Source organism: Nylanderia fulva, unplaced genomic scaffold (assembly GCF_048542155.1).
Source record: "Nylanderia fulva isolate GAGA-0341 unplaced genomic scaffold, ASM4854215v1 Scaffold44, whole genome shotgun sequence".
Lineage (NCBI taxonomy): Eukaryota > Metazoa > Arthropoda > Insecta > Hymenoptera > Formicidae > Nylanderia > Nylanderia fulva.
In genome coordinates, this window is record NW_028190521.1 from 57817 (window position 1) to 79115 (window position 21299).

The 21299-nt window shown below is 33.7% G+C and overlaps 2 protein-coding genes and 2 pseudogenes across 2 annotated transcripts in view; 3 read left to right on the forward strand and 1 right to left on the reverse strand.

Annotated features, from left to right (window-relative positions):
* LOC114941305 (uncharacterized) overlaps positions 1-4277 on the reverse strand; it is a 30608-nt gene extending 26331 nt beyond the window's left edge. Inside the window, exons 1-4 of the mRNA XM_085486479.1 lie at positions 4108-4277; positions 2312-2974; positions 626-2080; positions 375-488 (exon numbers count right to left, since the gene is read on the reverse strand). Of these exons, the coding sequence (XP_085342605.1) occupies positions 375-488; positions 626-1613 (1102 nt within the window). The 5' untranslated portion in view covers positions 1614-2080; positions 2312-2974; positions 4108-4277. The remainder of the gene's footprint in view (positions 1-374; positions 489-625; positions 2081-2311; positions 2975-4107) is intronic.
* On the forward strand, positions 3508-10169 carry LOC146721634 (uncharacterized; annotated as a pseudogene).
* A 6650-nt stretch (positions 10170-16819) lies between these two features.
* Positions 16820-18074, forward strand: LOC146721635 (uncharacterized; annotated as a pseudogene).
* A 1465-nt stretch (positions 18075-19539) lies between these two features.
* LOC114941308 (uncharacterized) lies at positions 19540-20505 on the forward strand. Its single transcript, XM_029316241.2, has one exon. It carries the CDS (start codon positions 19540-19542, stop codon positions 20503-20505), a length of 966 nt encoding a protein of 321 aa, XP_029172074.2.
* Positions 20506-21299: the final 794 nt, after the last annotated feature.

A 21299-nucleotide genomic window follows, 5' to 3' on the forward strand; every position in this document is an offset into this window, starting at 1 on the left:
TATCTCAAGTCGTTTCCAAGATAAAGAGCCCGGGTCGGACGTTAGACACCCTGTATATATATATTATTCAATTTATTATTGACTGACATTAAAATCGGTCTAAATGATCTTAGAAAGTTGGTGTTACCAAAATATTTACCAAAATATTCGACTGAAACATCAAGCAATCTCGATTTATTGCGAGATATTGATTTACGTAATTTTCTCTAAACATATGATGATATTTAAATATTCCCTGCATTTCTAGGAAAAACCACTATGGTTTTTACATTATTCCAGATGTATGAGACCTAAAACAACTCGAATTTTACTTTCCGCTCGAGGTCAAAAAATCGCACTTTTTGGACATTCTCCTTTATAAATAATATACTTACAACAATATAAGTAGTAAATGTAATAGATTACGACGGTAGCGGCAACACTTAATATTAATGGCAGATAATTGTATAAATATGTTAGGTTTTGCATAGTTGAAACTTCGATAGATTCTGTTAACACAAAAATACAACTTAAATTTCTTTAAAACTTTACTTAAAATTTCGTTATTTAATTTCTAATTTAAAATATTTTTGAAGAGATACTTTAAAGTAATCATATGATATAATTTTTATTTTTATTTACTTACCTAGCGTTTTGAATGTAAATCCTACATCAGGTGACCATATAAAGTTTTCGTTCATGTACTTGGGATATCTCAAAATCAAACGGAATTGGTATAGAGTTTGCGGCCATAAATTTTCTATATAATATGTCATTTTATTATTACTTATTTCAGTGTTATTCGCGATTTGCCATTTCTGTATTGCATCATTTTTGTACTCCAATATAACACAAAATTCAGGGTGGATTATCAGATTAACGCTTGAAATCCACGAGATATTCATACTATTTGTACTGACATCGTTCAATGTTAAATTATTCGGTTCCGACATGTAGACCGTTTCAGGAAAACTGTTATTGTATAATTGCCAATATGTTATATTCAAACCGCTTGCCGTAATGGTGTGTGGAGCTACAATCACGAATATTTTGTATTCATATTTTGGCTGCATGCCTTGTATTCTCCAGAAAAACTTTCCATCTACCATAGGCTCGGGCTTAGGCACAGTTACCGATAATAAGGAAACATTATTTTTTTCTTGCGTTCCATTTAAATATTCCTCATATTTTATCTGGTAGATCACCGTTACGCAATGTAATTTTTTGGGTGGCATCCAATGGACTATTGCCAAAGTAGGTGTTAGAACTTGAACCGTCACATCTTCTGGAGCATTCAACTTGCCTAGCTCAGTCGTCACATTCACATCTGAGCCGAATTGCAATCCCATTGACAATTTGTCGATATAAAAACTGTTGAGTGCCAGATTTAGCGTATAGGTCGTGTTTGGCGTTAGATTCGGGATTATGTACCTCCGTTCATGCGTCAGCACGTTAAATTGCTTTAACTTTTTACTGCCATTATACAAACATGTGAAATAACTCACGGAGATGTTATATATTATGGTGCTTAAGTTGTACTTTTCGCAGCCATCATTTAAAATCACTTCCGGAAGGCTCACCTCGATATTGTTCGCGTCTGAATATGTTAATACTTCAACACGATAATCTATCATGTTAGGGGTCAAACATATCGTCGGATATAATTGTAGAGATTTATCAAGAGCTGTTAATCGAAAAGAACGGCTAGCTTTTATATTTATTTTTTCAGCACTTTTTATTGTGTTTTGTTTTGCTTTCGAGTAGAGCGTACTCTTTCTTCAAAATATAGATTTCGCCGAAAAAAGTGTAGAAGTAAATATTCATATTATCAATCGTTAACCCGTGTATATCTTTAATGTTCAAAATCAATGTACATTTACAACCATTAATATCTGTTACGATTATGCGTTCTTTCAATATCCAATATAATAGTGGCTCAACATTCGAAATAACAACTTCCACAAAGCGTGATTCTTTTAGATTATATTGGCAAAAACATTTTTTATTATCCCAAAGAGATTTTATATTATCTCCATTTATATCCGATTGCATTATCATACTTGTATTCTCATCCGAATATAAATTTAACCAAAACAAATATCTGAAAAATATGAATATTATTCATTATTTTTAAAACATAATTGTTACTGTATAATCAGAAGCAAGTATAATTATTTTAATTTTTATATACAATTCTGCATGAATTTGATTCCATAACTTATGTTTTTTAATATAAAATCTGCAGATTAAATTATTATAGAGTTATAGAACAAATCTTTAATTCAAACAGATAAAATTATTAATTTATTTAAATTGATTTGATTTAATGTACCCAGCATATGGATGTGCTTTTATATAAGCTGCGCTTATTTTTGAAGGTATAGGAATAGATATTTTATCGTGTTTATCCATTTGTTGCCATAATGTTAAATCTAATTTCTTAATATAGACTTGGGCCTCATTATATTCTGCCCAATAAAGATTTCTATAAATCCAATCGATGCAAAGATTCTCCGGAAAACCATCTATGTTTGTTATGTTTGTGTATTTTAAATTTGTTTGAATTGCTCTTCGATTAAAGTCTGATACTATTAGTTCTCCATTCCCTGTAATTCCATAAATCTTATCTTCCAATGCCGAGTAAATTATTTCCTCATACTTAATGGATGTATCAATTTCGAAACCGATCTGTAAATCCATATCCAATATAGTCATATCATTTGTATTCAATCCAGTAACGAGTAATAGAGGTACTGGATTGTCATGTGTGGTTGACACATTAATGAACTTAGTGTAAGGACCAGCACCAAATTCATTATGCGCTTGTACATTGAAGTAGTAGATTGTATCAGGTTCTAAATCGTATGCTTTGTATTGTAATGTTCTATTTGGCAATGGGAAAATATCGACAATTGTAATCGTTTGATTCAGGTCTTCAAAATATTGTATCCTATATTTTTGTATCTCTCCAATTGTCAATTCAGGTTTGTTCCATCTATAAAAAAAATGACATATCTTAAATATTTTAATTTTAGCAAATTCTTGACAAAGAAACACATTTAATTATATATTAGGTTGTTCGGAAAGTTTGTTTCAACGCATTTCTACGTAATCAGTAAATGCGAGAGCACTAAAGACGATTTTCTGCTTATCAGCTAACTTCACATAGATAGTATAGACTTCAGCTGGACGAATTGAAAACTGCCATCGTACGAAAGCACTCTGAACTGACAATGAGTGGAGTTGTCTTCCACCATAATAATGCCAGACTTCACGTCGTCATGTCTATCCGTAGGAAACTATATTAAACGTAAAATGGGACGTTTTTCCTCATCCTCCATATTCCCTCGATCTTGTCCCATCTGACTACTACCTATTTCTTTCTTTGAAAAATTTTCTTCAAGACAGGAAATTCGAGTCATTCGAAATCCTCAAAAATCATCTTGATCAATTCTTTGTTAGTAAAAAACCTTTTGGAAGGCGTCATGTTACTTTGGCGTCATGTTACTTTCGGAAAGATGAGCCAAGATGGTTAAACAAAACGGTACATATTTGCTTAAATAAAGTTCCTTTTTGTGTAAAATAATACATTCAAATTTATAATGAAACGAACTTTCCGAACAACCTAATATATGTAAATATATATGTTGTAACGTGTTTATTTTAAATATGTATATTAATGTTTATTTACTTAAAGTAAAGATACTTATGTTTTATAAAAAAAGAGAAAGCAAATATAATTAAATAATAATTAATTTGACGAAATTAGTTCAAAGCAAAGATTTATGACCGATATTTATGATTAGACATATGAGATCAGATAAATAAATAATCAAAAATTTGATACAAATTTGATTTCAGCGCAAAAGTAAATAAATTCGGTGAAATGTGTTCGACAGAGTTCTTGTTCGCCTTTCGTATAATCGATTTCTCACTTTTATATTAAACTCTATATTTCTCTCAATTACATTTTAATTTGTTATCAATCTAGATAAAAACCTTAATTTTATTTTACCTAACAATGTTCAAGAATTCTTATATATAAACACAATTTTATTATAATGTGTGCGTGTGTATGAGTTGAACTTAAAGGATGAAAAAATATAAATTAAAAATTTAGAGTCTCACCTGAATGTCACAAATATTTCTTTCCTGTTTAGTTTGTCGCCAAATTCTACGAATGCCCTAGAACATGTTGGTTCTCTTGGACCGTCTTTTGAGAATATTGTTGTATTTTCCTTGAAATACTTCAAATAAATCAGAACCATACATAATTTATAATCATATACATATTTATATACAAGAATGAATATATGTAAATCTCTCTAGGAATTTAAAAAAATATATATATGAGCCATTTTAATTATACCAAAAATCAAAAATATTAAACTAACACACTTTTCAAACGTGACGTAATATTTATATTTGTAACCATAGTAACTGAAAACGACGAATATTTAATATAATTATTTCATAACATTTGGTTCTACTAATTGTAAGCTGATATTTATTCTTAAACTTGAACACGTTGTATCTTTATAACCGTACAGAATAGAACATACATTTAATATAAATTTTTTGCTTAAAATAATGTGTACGCAATCAAATCCTAGAATGCTCAACATTTTTTCTGAAACACCCTGTATAAGTATAATAATTAAATTCTGATTTTACTAATTACAAAAGATAAAATAAAGTAATTTGTTGGCAACAAAAAATAATATATGATAATAGATAAAATAAGCTCTGATATATAATAGGTAATTCTAAGTAAAAATAATATACATATATAAATTTTACTAATTATAAAAATTAACGTATTAAAATTTTCAAAATAATATAATAAAATAAACTAGTGTGTTTGTGCTTTCAAGACTTTAAAACATAATTACTGATCAAATTCTGACCAATTACTGACAATATTTCTGACCAAAAATTAATATTTTTTACAATGCCTGTCGTGAAAGTTCGATTTTCGATTGCTGTTTAGCGTGCGGAAAATGGCTTATTTCTCAACAATTCAATGTATGTTTTACTTTACCATACTAGTGCGAGAAAAGCACCTTTATGATTTACTTCACTAGTGCGTAAAAAACCTTCTTTCTTAATGGTTAATTGATTGATAGTTTTTGTTTTATTATTTCTCGACTGACATAACAAACTTGAACGTAACAAAATTCACGCGAGACAAAACGTCAATCCACGTCGCTAGAACTTATAAAAGCAGCTGAATCTGCCACGAAGACTATTATTGAAAAAATTGAGAGATAAATGCATGAGCATTTATGAAAAATTTTTGGAATGGGGAACATAAAGAAATACAACCTCATTTTTGGAAAATGTTTTAATGGTATATATTTAGGAATTTTCTTTTTATATTTATGAATTAATTTTTTAATCTCATATTGAACTTTCGCGATAGGCATTACAATAGTATATTGTGTATCAAGTGCGAAAAGTGGCCGATCGCCTTTGACTCGTGCGTCCATCCCCCGCACTTGTGACCAATTGTCAACTTTCCGCACTTGACACACACGATATTTTGTATTACAAGTGCAGGCAAAGTGGCTTTGTGCGCGTTTTCTGTGCGCGAGGTGGCCGATCGTACGCCGCCATCTTGCGACGGCACGATGCGGGAATTGAACGCGGTTCAGCCGTAGGCAATGGCTTTGAATGCGGCTTATTCACTCACCGCGTAGCCGCTAGATGGCGGCGTGGGAAATCGGCCGCTTTCCGCACAAAAAACACGCACACAAAGTGCCACTTTGTACGTGTAATACAAAAAATATTGTATGTGGCATGTGCGGAGGACAACGAATACATCGCGCGTAAAGTTGCCGCATTCGCCTCAACTTATGATGCATTCACACTTGTACTCGTGTAATTGCATCATAAGGCTTCGGCTCATGCGGCAAGTTCACGCGCGATGTAATTCGTTGCTTTCCGTACTTGCCACATAAGATACTATTTTTATAAAAAATTAAAAAACAAATATACCTCAGACTTTAGTATTTTACTTTCAATATGAAAATTATATTAAAGTTTCGGATTTTAAGAGCTCGAACGCGAATGGTAGAGTGTCAGTTCCCAGATAGCCACAGTAATTATTATGACATCAAAATGATGTCATAATAATTACTGTGGCTATCTGGGTTAATAAGAAACGACTCATTTAATTTCTTATTATTATAAGAAAGATTTGTGCTCTGCGCACATTTAATTAACGGAAAATTAATTCTTTCTTAAAACTTTAAACTTTGATTTCTTAAATTTTAAATATGAAACAAATATTTTATAGTAAATAGAAGTTATTTTACAATTACAGAGTGTACATTGTTTCTCAAAATTTGCATCAATTTAAAATTTAAAAATATATAAAATTTGCGACTATTAAGAAACAACATAACTAGCAAAATAATTTATTAAATAATGGTATTTATTTGATATTTATCATAGATTGTTTCGATTACAATGCTTGCCTCCCCCTCCCCCTCTCTTCATCTATTTTATCAAATAGTATTTATATTCATATTTATTTATATATTCTTCTCTGCTAGAAGATTATTTCTTTATATGTATATAATTAGCTTGAATTTGTATAAAAGTAAATTATTTCTGCAAAAATATTGTTATAATTCGATTTTATAGAAATAAAATCGAATTACAACAATATTTCATGAGGCATAAATTTCATGATGCTAATCAATAGATTTTGGCAATGTAGGTATGTTTGAAAGTTAAATCTTACCAACTCATTTCTCACAGTCGCGCTGCCGGAATATTTTTGGACAGATTCGTTGTTTGATGACACGTAATCGTTAATACTGATCATCTTGATAGATGAGGTATCCTATTGATGAATATAAATTGAAAGTCTGTCACATTGAAATGCTCAATAAAAATATGTACATGTGCGATTAGTTAGAAACTTATGTCGCAGATATGTGATAAATAAAAGTCGTTATAATAATAAAACAAAAAAAAACAAATGAGTAAGAGAATTTAAAAGTGCGAAATAAATATCTATTTTTTCATTTAATATTTCAGTTTAGTTAAAAGTAGATCTTGTTAAATTTATAAAAACTAAAACTATTCATTGTTTTGCTTCATTTATGTGAATTTGTCCATTATTAACAATCACGTTACTGAGTATTTAACATCCCTGAAAAAAATCGATAGAAAACATTAGAAATTAATAGAATTTGTAAAAATTTTTATCGTTTCCTATTGTAACCTATTGATTAACTTTTTATATTTCGAAAAAATATTATGGTTTCTTATCGTTTTCTTTCATTTTCTGTTATCAATCAGATTTAGTTGTTAGAATACAATAAAATTCTTATAATAATATATTGTTTTTAATCTACAAATAAAAAGGCAATAAGAGCTAATTAAGTTCTATACTAGAAATATATTTGTGAAAAGATTTATAACATAAAATATTAAATATTATACAGAAGTAAATTCGTACGTTTTGTTTGTCTTTTTCAACCTTCTTCAACGCATCAATTAAAAAAATAAATTATTCATCACTGTCATTATAATAAAAATATACGGAGTCAAGTTATATTCTAACACACAAGATATATTGTTTTTATCGTTTTGTTGTAATTTATTGAGAAAATTATCGTAATCAGTAATTATGAAATTACGATTAAAAACGATGCAATCGTTTTGTACTATTTTTATCAATTCTTTTATCAGAGATACGAAGTATTCGCTTTGTGCATGAATGTGGAGAGAATTCGCGAAACAATTTAGGCGCTTATATAGTAAATTAGTTTGTGGAGTTAGCCTAAAAATGCACTAACCTTTTAATAAATTGGAAAAATGGAAAATATATATATAAACAATTAAAAAAAAGCAGAATTATATTGTCGTGTAGTAAATTACAAAAAAAATTATTGTGATTCTCCAGATAAATTATTTTATTGTTTTTCAACATACTAAAGTACATTATTCACATAAAGATGTGAAACATGGTTATAAGCTATAAAAAAAGTTAAAGCAAATATAATTTACTAGTGAATAAAAAATTAAAAATTGCAAAAAATATCCACAATTGAGCTTATTTATTTATTTTAATAATTGTCATGTCTTAGACCTAACTATGATTTGATTGGAAGCCACATAACAAGTCGCGCACACTGAGAAAAAATTGGTTAACTAAACTAAATCGTTCAACTAAATGTTAATTGAACATATTGAAATATTTAATTTATGTACAACATATTGTTACGTCCTGCGTACTTCACGATTCTTTTCTTTCTCACAATCAAAGCGGAGTTTGTTCTTAGATAGATAGAAATGCAGGAAACAATAAATTGAGCGGCGCATATACAATAATAAAATTAAAAATGTGTCGATACAATCGAATATTGGAAAAGGCTTAGCAAATACCATAAATTGTTAGACGGGAAAAGGCGCCAAAAACAAAGAAAAATATATATTTACACATCCATAAGATTGGTACCGAGCGAAGTGGAAATTCTTGCATAGAAATCTAAAAACAAATATACCGGCGACAAAGAACCGGAAGTATAGTTGAAAAATTCAAAAATCCACTCGCCGATCCACGGTAAACAAATCATAAATCGGCAGCTCCGTCAATAAAAGAGCATAACTAATAACCGCCGATACACACCCAGAAAATCTAAAAACAAACAACGCCAGCGACACCTAATCTCGAAATAAAAAATTATACACACATCCACTCCTTTCGTACCCTCAACATCCACACCACCAGCCGATCCTTCTCTTGGAAATTCTGGAAGTAATTTAACAGACACCTCTTTATTTTCCGGGCTACTCGTGCTAGATTCCGCCGGTTCTGCTAACAAACTCTGGACTATAATTAAGGAAGTTGACAAATTTGATATCAATTCCTACAGCGACACTGAGAAAGTAAAATCAGTAAACATGGCCAATACTAACCCTTTTGCTACTCTAAAATACGCAGTAGACACCGTTCCCTTTTTCGACGGCAATAATATTTCGTTAAATTATTTTATTGAGGGTTGCGAGGAAGCGAAATCTATCCTTCCTAAAGAAGCGGAGGCGCAATTTACTAAAATTTTAAGAACTAGAATCGTAGGAGAAGCACGTCGAACTATACGGGACCAAGATTTTGTTAAAGTCTCAAATTTAACTACATATTTAAAACAAATTTACGGAGGAACTAAAAACGTTTATCAATTACAAGGAGAACTAGGATGCGTTTATCAAAAAAACGAGGAAGACGTTATAACTTACGCGAACCGTATCAAACTTCTTGAGAAACAAATTCTAGAAGCCTACAAAAGTTCGAGGCATGTCTTACCCGACGAGAATTTAAAAACTTCAGTAAAAAAAGATATGTGTAAATGCTTCATTAGAAGACTCAAGCCTGAAATAAAGCAGAGAATTGAGAGAGAGTTAGACGTACAGAAGACCGTCGCCGACGCGCTAAGGATAGAAAGAGAGCTTCGGGAGATGACAAGTTTATGACAAGGCCGAGTCGTTAACATAGGCGTCTCGCCGACTAATAAGAAGCGAGAGATTTATCAAATCTATTTTAAAGAAGGACATGCTGCGAACAACTGCAGGAAGCTCATCCAGTTTTCCTTACAAGAGCACGATTTCCAAACGAATCAAGGAACCGAAATTTTGATCTGCCAAATATGCAAGAAGCGGGGACATAGTGCGGATACATACCGTCAAAGAGATCCTAGAGCTCGTCAACCAATAAATGTAATACGAGAAAAAGCAAGTATTTGTCAATTATGCTCAAAGGTCGGACATGACGCGAAATCATGTGAACAAAACGATTCTAAAAACGGCAGCAATAAACTGACCGTAGTTTGCCAATGGTGCGATAAGCCTGGTCACTCAGCTAGTAATTGCTGGAAAAAACAAAATGAAGAAAGGAACTCGGAAAATAAATCGAAGGTTACGTGTCAACTCTGCAATAAATTCGGGCACGCTGCTAAGGATTGCCGCGTCAAAATAAATCAACAATATCGACGCCGAAAAAAGACACATACTGCTGATATTGTAAGGAACAAGAACATATTTTAGAAAATTGTCGACTACGAATTGCAAGCAATAACCGCCGAAAAGAAAATAATCAGGGACGCAGATCCCTCGAGTTCGGGTGCGCAACGGGGGCCGAGCGAACTTCACACCCGGCGACTTCTCAAGAAGTCAAATAGACCGCCAAATAGAAATACGGCCTGTAACAGTAATCTCGACAAGTCGCGTGCCTACTGTTCAGGTCCTCGTTAACAAAATACCCTCACGAATAACCTTTTTACTAGACACGGGATCCGGCCCAAATATAATTAAAGAAAATTTTATACTAAAAACTATAAATATTAATTACACAAATATATTATAATTAAATGGTATAAACAATTATCCCGTGTATACGCTCGGAGAAGTTACATTAAATCTCTTCAAAAGACCAATATCTTTCCATATAGTATATCACGATTTCCCAATTTCACAATCCGGAATATTGGGAAATGACTTTCTCAAACAAACCTCGTCGAAAATAGATTATGCGCAAGGACAGCTAGACTTTGTAGGAACTAGCGTGCTCTTTTTCTCATCAGAAACTATAGTAATACCCCCAAGATCTGAATCGTTATTTATTGTGAGAATAGAAAACCCCGACATTCATACCGAAATTGGAAACAAAACGGAGAATTTATTTAATAGATAATATCGTGGAAAACGTCTCTGGACAAGCATATCTTAAGGTTCTAAGTATTTTAGATGAGGAAATAGAAGTTCACGTACCGATTCTACGTATAAAACTACTGTATCAATTATTTGACGATCATAAGTCAAATACCCAGACGGATAATGACCAAGATAAACATTCAACTATAAAAGAAGAGGATAAGGATGACGACGTAGAAGATGAGGAAAGAAAATTCGAAGACAAAGAAGAAAAATTCAAAGATTGAAAATAAAATTTCAAAGAAAATTATAAAAAAAAATTATAATAAAAATTTTTATAATTCAAAAATCCATGAAGATGGAAGTTACCAAATCTCTCCTAAAAATTTTAATAATCCAAAAATCCATGGAGAGGGAAGTTACCAAACCTCTCCTGAAAATTTTAATAATCCAAAAATTCATGAAGAGGGAAGTTACCAAACCTCTCCTAAAATTTTTAATAATCCATCAATCCATGGAAAGGAAAATTACCAAACCTCTCCCAAAAAATTTAATTCGAAGATCCTTGAAGAGAGAAATTACCAAACCTCGCCCGAAAACTTATATAATTCTAAATCTCTTGGAGGGCGAAATTACCAAACCTCTCCTGGAGGGGATAATCCTAGAATTTCGGAAGGAACTTTACAAACCTCGTCAGAAAATTCTAGCTCCGTCGATTGCGAGAAGGAAAGTTACCAAACCTCACTACGTAATTCGACACAATCCTTCTAAAGATTCGGGAAAACAAAGATCTCTATCCTTTTTTGATATTAAATTTCCAAGAGTTGGATTATTCACAGGAAGTGAGAATGATTCATTAAAAATATATCACGTCACCATAAAAGACCTTAAAAAGGCACAGGAATATAATTTAAATATTAAGAATTCGAATATTAAATGTTTTAAAAATATCAAAAATAAAAATAAATTGTCTTCGAAAATTTCAACGTCTTTATTAAATAAATCTGAAAAAATTATAGATAAATTTTTGCAAAAATCGAAACATAAAGAAAAGCAACAAGTTAATGTCGAAAATGCTAATTTACAAAATTGTTTAACAATCTCCGAAGAGAAAGAAGAAAATCGACTTACCCAAATAGTGGAATTACTACGTTTAGATCATTTAAATGAAAAAGAGCAAGACAACGTAATAAAATTAATTAACAATAGTCATGATCGATTTCACATTCCTGTAGAAAAGCTAACTGCAACTGCTCCTGTATTAAAACATCAAATACCAACTACTGACGACCACCCGATTAACACTCGTCAGTACAGATTTCCACAAATGCATAAAGAAGAAATAAACAGGCTAGTAGAAGAAGTGTTAGAAGGAGGAATCGTAAAGCAGTCGCAATCACCATATAATACGCCTATCTGGATCGTGCCGAAAAAAGAGGATTCCAAAGGAAACAAGCGCTGGAGAATGGTTCTTGACTTTCGAGCTTTAAACGACAAGACTATCGGAGAACGCATATCCACTACCTAATATTGTGGATATATTAGATCAATTAAGAGGAACGCAATACTTCTCTGTATGCGACTTAGCTTCCGGATTTCATCAAATAAAAATGGATCCCGTAGATAGTCATAAAACAGCATTTACTACTCCTTTCGGTCATTACGAATTCGATCGAATGCCATTCGGATTAAAAAATGCACCTGCCACCTTCCAACGTTTAATGGACTTACAATTAGTACTAGACGGGACTTCAAGGTGAAGAACTATTCGTTTATATGGATGACATCGTTATTTATGCCACTTCACTAGAAGAATACAAAAGAAAATATAATGCATTAATAGAGCGACTCCCTCCGTAAGGCAAATTTAAAATTACAACCAGATAAATGCGAATTCTTGAAGACTGAAATAACGTATTTAGAACACGTTATTAGTAAAGAAGGAGTAAGACCAGACCCGAAAAAACTAGAAGCCGTACGGAAATTTCCTCGACCAAAAACACCGAAAAATATTAAACAATTTTTAGGCCTCGCCGGATATTATAAATTCATTCAAAATTTTTTCAAATTAACAAAACCATTGACGATTTTATTAAAAAACGATACTCGATTCGAATGGACATCAGTTCAGGAAAAATCATTTGAAATATTAAAACAAAAATTATGCGAAAAGCCCGTATTGCAATATCCTGACTTTTCTCGATCATTTATTTTAACCACGGATACGTCAGGAATAGCAGTAGGCGGCATACTCTCATAAGGAGAAATAAACAAAGACCGACCTATCGCATACGCCTCCAGAACACTCACGGACAATGAACTGAAATACGAAAAAGAAGCATTAGCTATAATATACTGCGTCAAACATTTCAGGCCGTACTTATATGGAAGAAAATTCACTTTAGTTACAGATCATAAACCTTTAATGTGGTTTAAAAATGCGCAAGACGCAAATATGAGAATACTCCGCTGGAGACTAAAACTAGCAGAATATGACTATAATGTTGTTTATAAAGTAGGAAAAACTAATGTAAATGCAGATGCATTATCAAGAAATCCGGTAGATCCTCAAGAATTTGATTGCAAAGTAATAAGACAACAGAAAAACCTAAACCCAAATAATCCTAAAGATGCTGAAATAATTACCCAAATGTTAGATGAATCAGACAATGAGGAAAAGGAAGAAGAAAACGAAAATCTTCATTTATATACGAGTATGTCAGACAACGAAGAAGAAAAGGAAGACGAAAATTTTCACTTACATCTTTCAGACGACGAAGAGAAAGATGAAGAATTTCACTTACATCTTCCAGACAACGAAGAAATAATACCTGAAGACCATCCTATTGAACATAACAACAATTCTAAACCACTAACACTTGAAGAAAGGAACCGCCCGTATTACATATAATAAAAAAAGTATTAATACATGCGACTCACCTAAACAAGACAAAATACGAACAAGAAGTCAAACAGCAAAAGATATTAAAGAAAGAAATCGTATCGAGAATATTGAAAAAGAACAAAATTCGCTAGAGAAAAATCTTGACAATGAAGAACAAAAAGAAAATGAAGAAGAAGAAAACAAAGAAGAAAAAAAAGAGGATCTTATAAATCAGAATTTAAAATCAAGAAAAATAAAACCTAAAATTATCAAAATTGAAATAGTTAAAAACAACGTTATAGATTCTCGCAAATTATTATTTTTGCGGAAAGATAATGTCGCATATTTTGTCGATATTCACGAAAAACCCTTAGATTCCGGGTCTAAAAAACTTTTCGAACAAAACGAACTCCTAAATATAGGACCCCTGGAGTTAGGAAAAGCGAAAGCAATAAAATACAAAACATATTACGACATAATATTATACTTCCCATTAGTGAAACACAACAAGAAGAGCCCACAGTGACTCTCAATCAAATCACTGCAGTTATACACGACCTACGAGCTATCGCCGAAAATTTAAAATTAGAAACAATTAGCATTGCAAAAACAGAATTATTAATAACATTCCTTGGAATAATATTAAATCACAATTACAATTAACATTTATCACATCAAACACTAAAATAATTATTTGCAACGGATAAATTAAATACCCACCGAGGGACCTAAGACCTGTTATAATCGGTGAAATGCACTGCCTACCAACAGGAGGACATCACGGAGTCTCTAAGACATATAATAGAATAAAACACAACTATTATTGAAAAAATTTAAAGCTAGACGTCCAAAGATACATACAACAATATTTACAATGCCAATTGAAAAAATTAGTTCGAGTAAAAACAAAACAGCCTATGATAATCACAGACACGCCAGGATCTTTCTTCGACAAAGTAGCTATGGATATTGTTGGACCTTTACCCAAGACAGAAAGAGCCAACGAATACATTCCAACCTACAGGATCAGAGCTGACAAAATACTGTATGAGTATACCAAATCAAACTTCCGAAACTATAGCGGAAGCATTTGTTGACCGTTTTATCTGTATTTTTGGAGCACCAAAGGCCATATTAACAGATCAAAGAAGAAATTTTATCAGTGATTTAATGAAAAAAGTTGCAAAATTATTTAAAATTCGCAAATTTCGCACAACTTCTTTTCATCCACAATCTAACGAATCCTTAGAAAGATCGCATCATGCATTAAGAGAATATTTAAAACAATATGCGAATGAACAAAAGTAATGGGATAGATAGATAAACCTTGCAATGTTCAATTATAACACTAGCGTACACAAAGCAACCAAACATACACCGTACGAATTAGTCTTTGGAAAAATAGCCAGAATTCCTTCGAACGAACTTCTATCTCCGAACGATCAATTAGCAACTTATGACGACTATTTAATAAACCTCGTGACGCAACTTCACACTATTCAAAGGAACGCTCGCGAAAACGTCATCGAACTAAAACATAAATCAAAAAAGTACTACGATAAGAAGATTAACCCTCAAAATTTTAAACCAGGAAATCACGTTCTTTTAAAGGGTCCGAAACCAGGAAAATTCGGAGACCATTATACAGGACCTCACGAAGTGTTGAAAATACTAAATAAAAATAATGTAAAAATTAAAATTAAGAAAAACAACTGGATTGTACATCCTAACAGATTACGCATTTCTCACATAAAAACGATTGACAATTAATCAAAACCTAGCAGGAAATTAAACAAATAAAAATAAGAAAAGGCAGCAATTACCACACCCCCCCCCCCCTCCTCGAATCTCATCATACAACAAGAAAGGCATACCGCCAACGACGAGAACTACCCCCTCCATATTTCATCAATTATCAGAAAAGGCATACCGCCTATGACAAGATTCACCCCCCCCCCTTTGTTTTCTTCGAACACCAAGTAATAAGTCATTTTAATTCATCGTAGAAAATGGAGATCCAGCATATAGATATGGACTACTTCACTCGCAGTCGGCTGAAGGTAATTATAATAAAAGCGGAGTCGCCACTCCTTTTCTGGGTACAATTAAAAAACAGCAGGAAGGATTTTTTCGAAATGGAACAGGAACTCCAGTTCCGTATGGCTAAGTTCTTATACATTCCGTAAGAGCTAAGTTCTTATACATACTCCCAGAACATATGAGAGGAAATATGCAAGTCGTAATAAAAGACCACAAAACCTGGCGACGAGAGTTTATTAAGAGCATAAACAACAATACAAAAACAGTTCAGGTAATACTCGAATTGGGGAAGAACAGTTCGTTTGCCGCATGCCCAATGTACATATGTATGTTATACCTGCTCGAAGATCATTTTAAGGAACTACCGTGGCAAGCCTTATTGTTACGTATAAAATAAAAAACTCATAATTATAAACCGTTCAACACACACGCACACGTGTTATACACGCAATCCCGGCGATGGATCGAAACCAAACTATCGGGGCAATAAACAAACAGAAAGATAAACGCGGCGATGGTCGCAGTGGATCTCATTACAAAGAGACTGCCGACACTCGTACGCGATTTGTCAACATGCGACTCTATCGACACGAGACAAAGACCTTAGATTCGACTCTATAAAGACGTCCGGCCAGGACAAGGACTTTATTTCGGAAGAAATCACGAGAGAGTACACATTGTTCGAAATTGAGCTCGTTTTTATCACATCGTTTAGTTGCGTGCATAACGGTTCAGAAGATTAACCTCCCAGGCGATACCAGAATACGTGTGTGCATTGTTCGACTGAAGGTGCAAACCTCCAGGCGTTGTCGTGAACAATAATCGATTTATTCGGACTCAGGGTATTCATACCTCCAGGCGGTGTCACAAGTTCGCATTTGGACTCAGGATATTCATAACCCCAGGCGGTGTCACAAGTTCGCATTCGGACTCAAAACACTCATAGTTAGAAGCGAGAGTGAAAACGAGACAGTGAATTGTATGACAAATTAATAAACTGACTTAAACACGACGTGAATGTTAATTTATTCACATCGACCACAAAACATTTGGTGCCTCCTGTGAGGTCCTCTGAGGCAGAGGACCAGCGTGTGCGAGAAAAAACAACATTCGACATTCATCCAAAGAACCAAGACGAATTGTCTGGATAATTATTAGCTGCGTACCTTTACGAAGGATAAAGGGTGAATCGTTCGATCGTCCTACTAATTCCTATTTTCATTTTATTCGTCCCTTGTTCATAAATTTACAACAATGTCCGAACGAGTTAAATTTTTATTACAAAAGCGAACGTCGTTAAAATCTTAGATTACGATTCTAAATAATCTTTTGGATAAAGGTAATTTAGATAATACCAATATAAAATTACGCATGACGCATTTAATGACTTTATATCACGCATTTGAAGAGTTAAATGATGAACTCATAATATCAGAACCGAACGGGTGTCATCAAGATGAATTTGAGAACATTCAGGAACGCTTTTATTTGCTTGCCAGCAAAACTGAAAATTATTTACATCCTGTAGACGAGTCCAGTAATACTCACGACGTGTCGAGTGATGATAATCCAACGAATCGATCGACTTTGTCAACGACTAATACAGGGCGTCGTATTAAATTACCAGTAGCACCTTTGCCGATATTTGACGGCAAATTTGAAAGTTAGCTTTCATTCAAGAACGCGTTCCGTAATTTAATTGATTCACAAAACGACTTATCTGACATAGATAAACTACATTATCTTAAATCTTCATTACAAGACGAAGCCGAAAATAAAATAAAAATCTTTGCAATTGACGGTATAAATCACGCGAAGGCATTGAAGGTTTTAGAAAGAGCATACGAGGTAAAACGAATATTAATTTCGCGACATCTTTCGATGATATTAAATCTGCCTACGTTAGACAAAGAAACTACAGATGGCTTAACCAAACTTGCAGACGACACACAGCAACATCTTGCCTCATTAAGTGCATTAGGAGTTACAGTAGAACCGGAAATGATCGTTCACGTTCTCGAGAACAAAATGCCAAAGGTCACATTAGAAAGATGGGAAGTATCTCTTCAGAGAGACGAATTTCCGTCGCTAGATCAATTATACGAGTTTTTATATAAAACCGCGGTATGCGCATCAAGGCGAGATCGATCGAAATTAACGGAAAGCGATAAAACGAAATACGAACCTCCGACAAAAAGAAAACGAATCGGGTACTCTAATCGAGCTCTCTTATTGAACGTCCAAGAATTGCGTATGCTGTCACAACAAACGACATCAGCTATACAAGTGCGATAAATTTAAACAAACACCAACTCAAAAACGCATCGATTTAGTAAAGATGGCAGGTCTATGTTACAATTGTTTACGTTCTCATCGCGGCACGCCGTGCAAATTTTCAACTTGCACGATATGTAAAAAACGTCATAATTCTCTATTACATTTCGATAAATTCGCGAGTACAGCGAATAAAAATGATGTGACACAATCCGAAGCGTCTAAATCCGATTGATTAATCGTTTCGACCAGAGGGAGAACAATAAGCCTCGCGACAATAACGCCCACCTTTACGCCGCAATTATTAACCAGCGCATGGATATACATTCGCGACAATAGAAATAAACTAACAAAATGCCGTGCGTTGTTAGACACATGTGCTACGACGAATTTTATATCTGAATCCTGTGTCCATCGATTAGACTTGCATACGTTGAAACAGTCAATTCCGGTCGGCGCAATCATTTCTATGAATTCAGAATCGGAAGGTATCGTGCAAATTACCATACAATTCAAAGTGAGTTTTGTAAGACTCTAACGTGTCTAACATTACCGGTTATCACGGACTTAATTCCGTCTGAAACATTTCCTCGAGGTGCTATTAAAATACCTCGAAATATTAAATTAGCAGATCCGGAATTTTATTTACCACGCACGATCGATTTATTAATAGGGTCGGGGGCTACTTTGTCATTACTATCGGTCGGTCAAATTAATTTGTCACACGACAATCATGATTTATACATACAAAAAACACTACTGGGATGGATAGTCGCGGGTAGTAATCCTATGCAGAACATAAATAAATTTTCGTCGTGTTACTTAACGAGTTTAGAAAATCAGCTGGCTAAATTTTGGAACATCGAAGAAGTCGCGATAACCAAATCTTGGTCAGAAAAATAAAAGGAGTGTGAGACATACTTCACAAAGAATGTAAAACGTAACGATGACGGACGCTACGTGGTTCGTTTACCATTTCGTAAAGTAAACAAGCGTATCGGCGAAGAGATCTATCGCACTTAAACGCCTAGAATCATTAGAACGTAAATTGAATAGAGACGCAACGTTGAGTTTAAAATATACATAAGTAATAGAGGAATACAAACAATTAAAGCACCTGTCGTTAATCGAGAACATAGATAGTGATGGATTTTATATGCCTCATTACGCGGTAATAAAGCATTTAAATAACACTACGAAAGTTCGGGTTGTATTCGACGCGTCATCAAGATCAATTAACGGCGTATCACTAAATGATTTATTAATGGTAGAACCGACAATCCAAGAAACTTTATTTTTGCATCTGATTAGATTCCGGACATACAATTACGTTCTCACAGCTGGTATAGAAAAAATGTATCGTCAGATACTATTGCACAAAGACGATCGTCGATATCAACGAATTTTATGGCGTGAGAACGGTACGATAAAAAGATTTCAATTAAACACGCTCACATTCGGAGTTTCTTCGTCGCCATTTCTCGCGATTCGCGTTATACAGAAACTCGCGGATGACGAAAGCAACGCTTATTCTAGGGCAGCTAAGATTTAAAAAAATCACTTATATGTAGACGATTTATTGACGGGAGCCGCCTCTGTAGAGAAAGCTCGGGGTATCCGAGACGAGATAATCACATTATTATCGCGTAGCGGATTTTCCATAAGACAATGGGCATCCAATAACCCAAACATAATTAGCGATGTATACGATAAGAGACGATCATTCCTTAAAGACATTAGGCATATCGTGGAACACCCGTTATGATACAATATGTTATTCGGCACGTCCAATCGAAATTACAGATACGATAACCAAAAGAAAGATTTTATCAGAAATCGCTAAGATCTATGATCCTTTAGGTTTGTTAGGTCCCGTGATCTTATATGCCAAGCAATTATTACAAGATTTATGGCGATGCAGAATACATTGGGACAAATCTGTCCCGCAAAATATTCATACAAAATGGTCCGAGTTTATTCTACAATTAAAATCAATACGCGAAATCACTTTCAATCGCAAGTTATTCGCAAATGATTATGATAACATTCAATTACATGGTTTCTGCGACGCTAATAATACAGGGTATGGGGCATGTATTTACATCCGTTCGGTGGATAAATATAAGAGAATCGTCAGCAAATTATTATGCGCTAAATCTCAAGTCTCCCCGATAAAACCAGTTACTATACCGCGACTCGAACTGTGCGGATCACTATTGTTGGCTAGATTATATCGCGAAGTAATTCACGCACTCAATATCACACCCGACAAAACATTCTTTTGGAGCGATTCAACGATTGTTTTGCATTGGTTGAAAACGCCTCATTTATTAAAAACTTGCGTTGCAAATCGTGTCACAGAAACACGCGAACTTACTGAGTCAGGTATTTGGCGTTATACTCGATCAGAAGACAACCCGGCAGACGCGATTTCAAGGGGTCAACTACCTCATGCTTTCTTGCGTAATACAACATGGCGTTCAGGACCGTCATGGTTAGTTAAAGACGAAAATAATTGGCCCGACGATATTATACAAACCGTAGAAATTCCCGAATTGAAAAATAATACCAGTCTCACAATAACATATAACGGACTAGGAATATTTGAAAAATACTCTTCGTATTCACAAGGTTATGCAGAATCGTTGCTTTATGTCTCCGGGTGAGACCGATCAATCAATATCGCGGCCCCTTATGTGCTAAGAAAATAAACGAAACAGAAATACGTGTGATACGACTTCTTCAAACCAATCAATATCCAGTCGAAATAAAAAAACTCGAAAACAAACAATCAGTTTACAAGGGCAAATTCGCAAATTTAAATCCATTCATAGATGAGGATGGCATAATTCGAGTCGGGGGTCGTCTCAAGTTATCGAAATTAACATTTGCGCGTAAGCATCCTATGCTACTTCCTAGTCGGAATCGTCTTACAGACCAGATTATACGCGAAATACACAAAAATACCATCATTCAGGAATTCAGACTACGTTATACATACTCAGACAAAAATTCTGGTTACTCGACGGCAGAAATCAAGTTCGAAAAATAATACGCACATGCGTACGTTGTGCGCGATTCGATGCTCAATCAGTAGAATATAAAATGGGTAATCTCCCGTCAGTTCGCGTAAGTGAAGTAATACCCTTTGACAACACTAGTTGTCCTGTACCTTTGGTACAGTAAACAAACGCCTTTAAGCCAGCGTGTATAAATTAACCCATACAGCACCGATAGATTGCAAAAACATTACAACAATCTTTCACCGCAATATTGCAATATTGCAAATTTACTGCAAAATGTTGCTACATCATTGCTGTTGAATTGCAGCAATGTTAAAATGTCCGCTTTTTGGAAGATTGCAACAAAATATTACAACAATATTGCAATGTTATGAATTTGCAATAATGCATTGTTATTGCAACCATAAACTAATGTTGCATATACAGGTATATAAATG

Bases quoted from the DNA above. Each gene is read 5' to 3' on its own strand.
- LOC114941308 (XM_029316241.2), top strand. From the start codon at position 19,540: ATGTATACGATAAGAGACGATCATTCCTTAAAGACATTAGGCATATCG.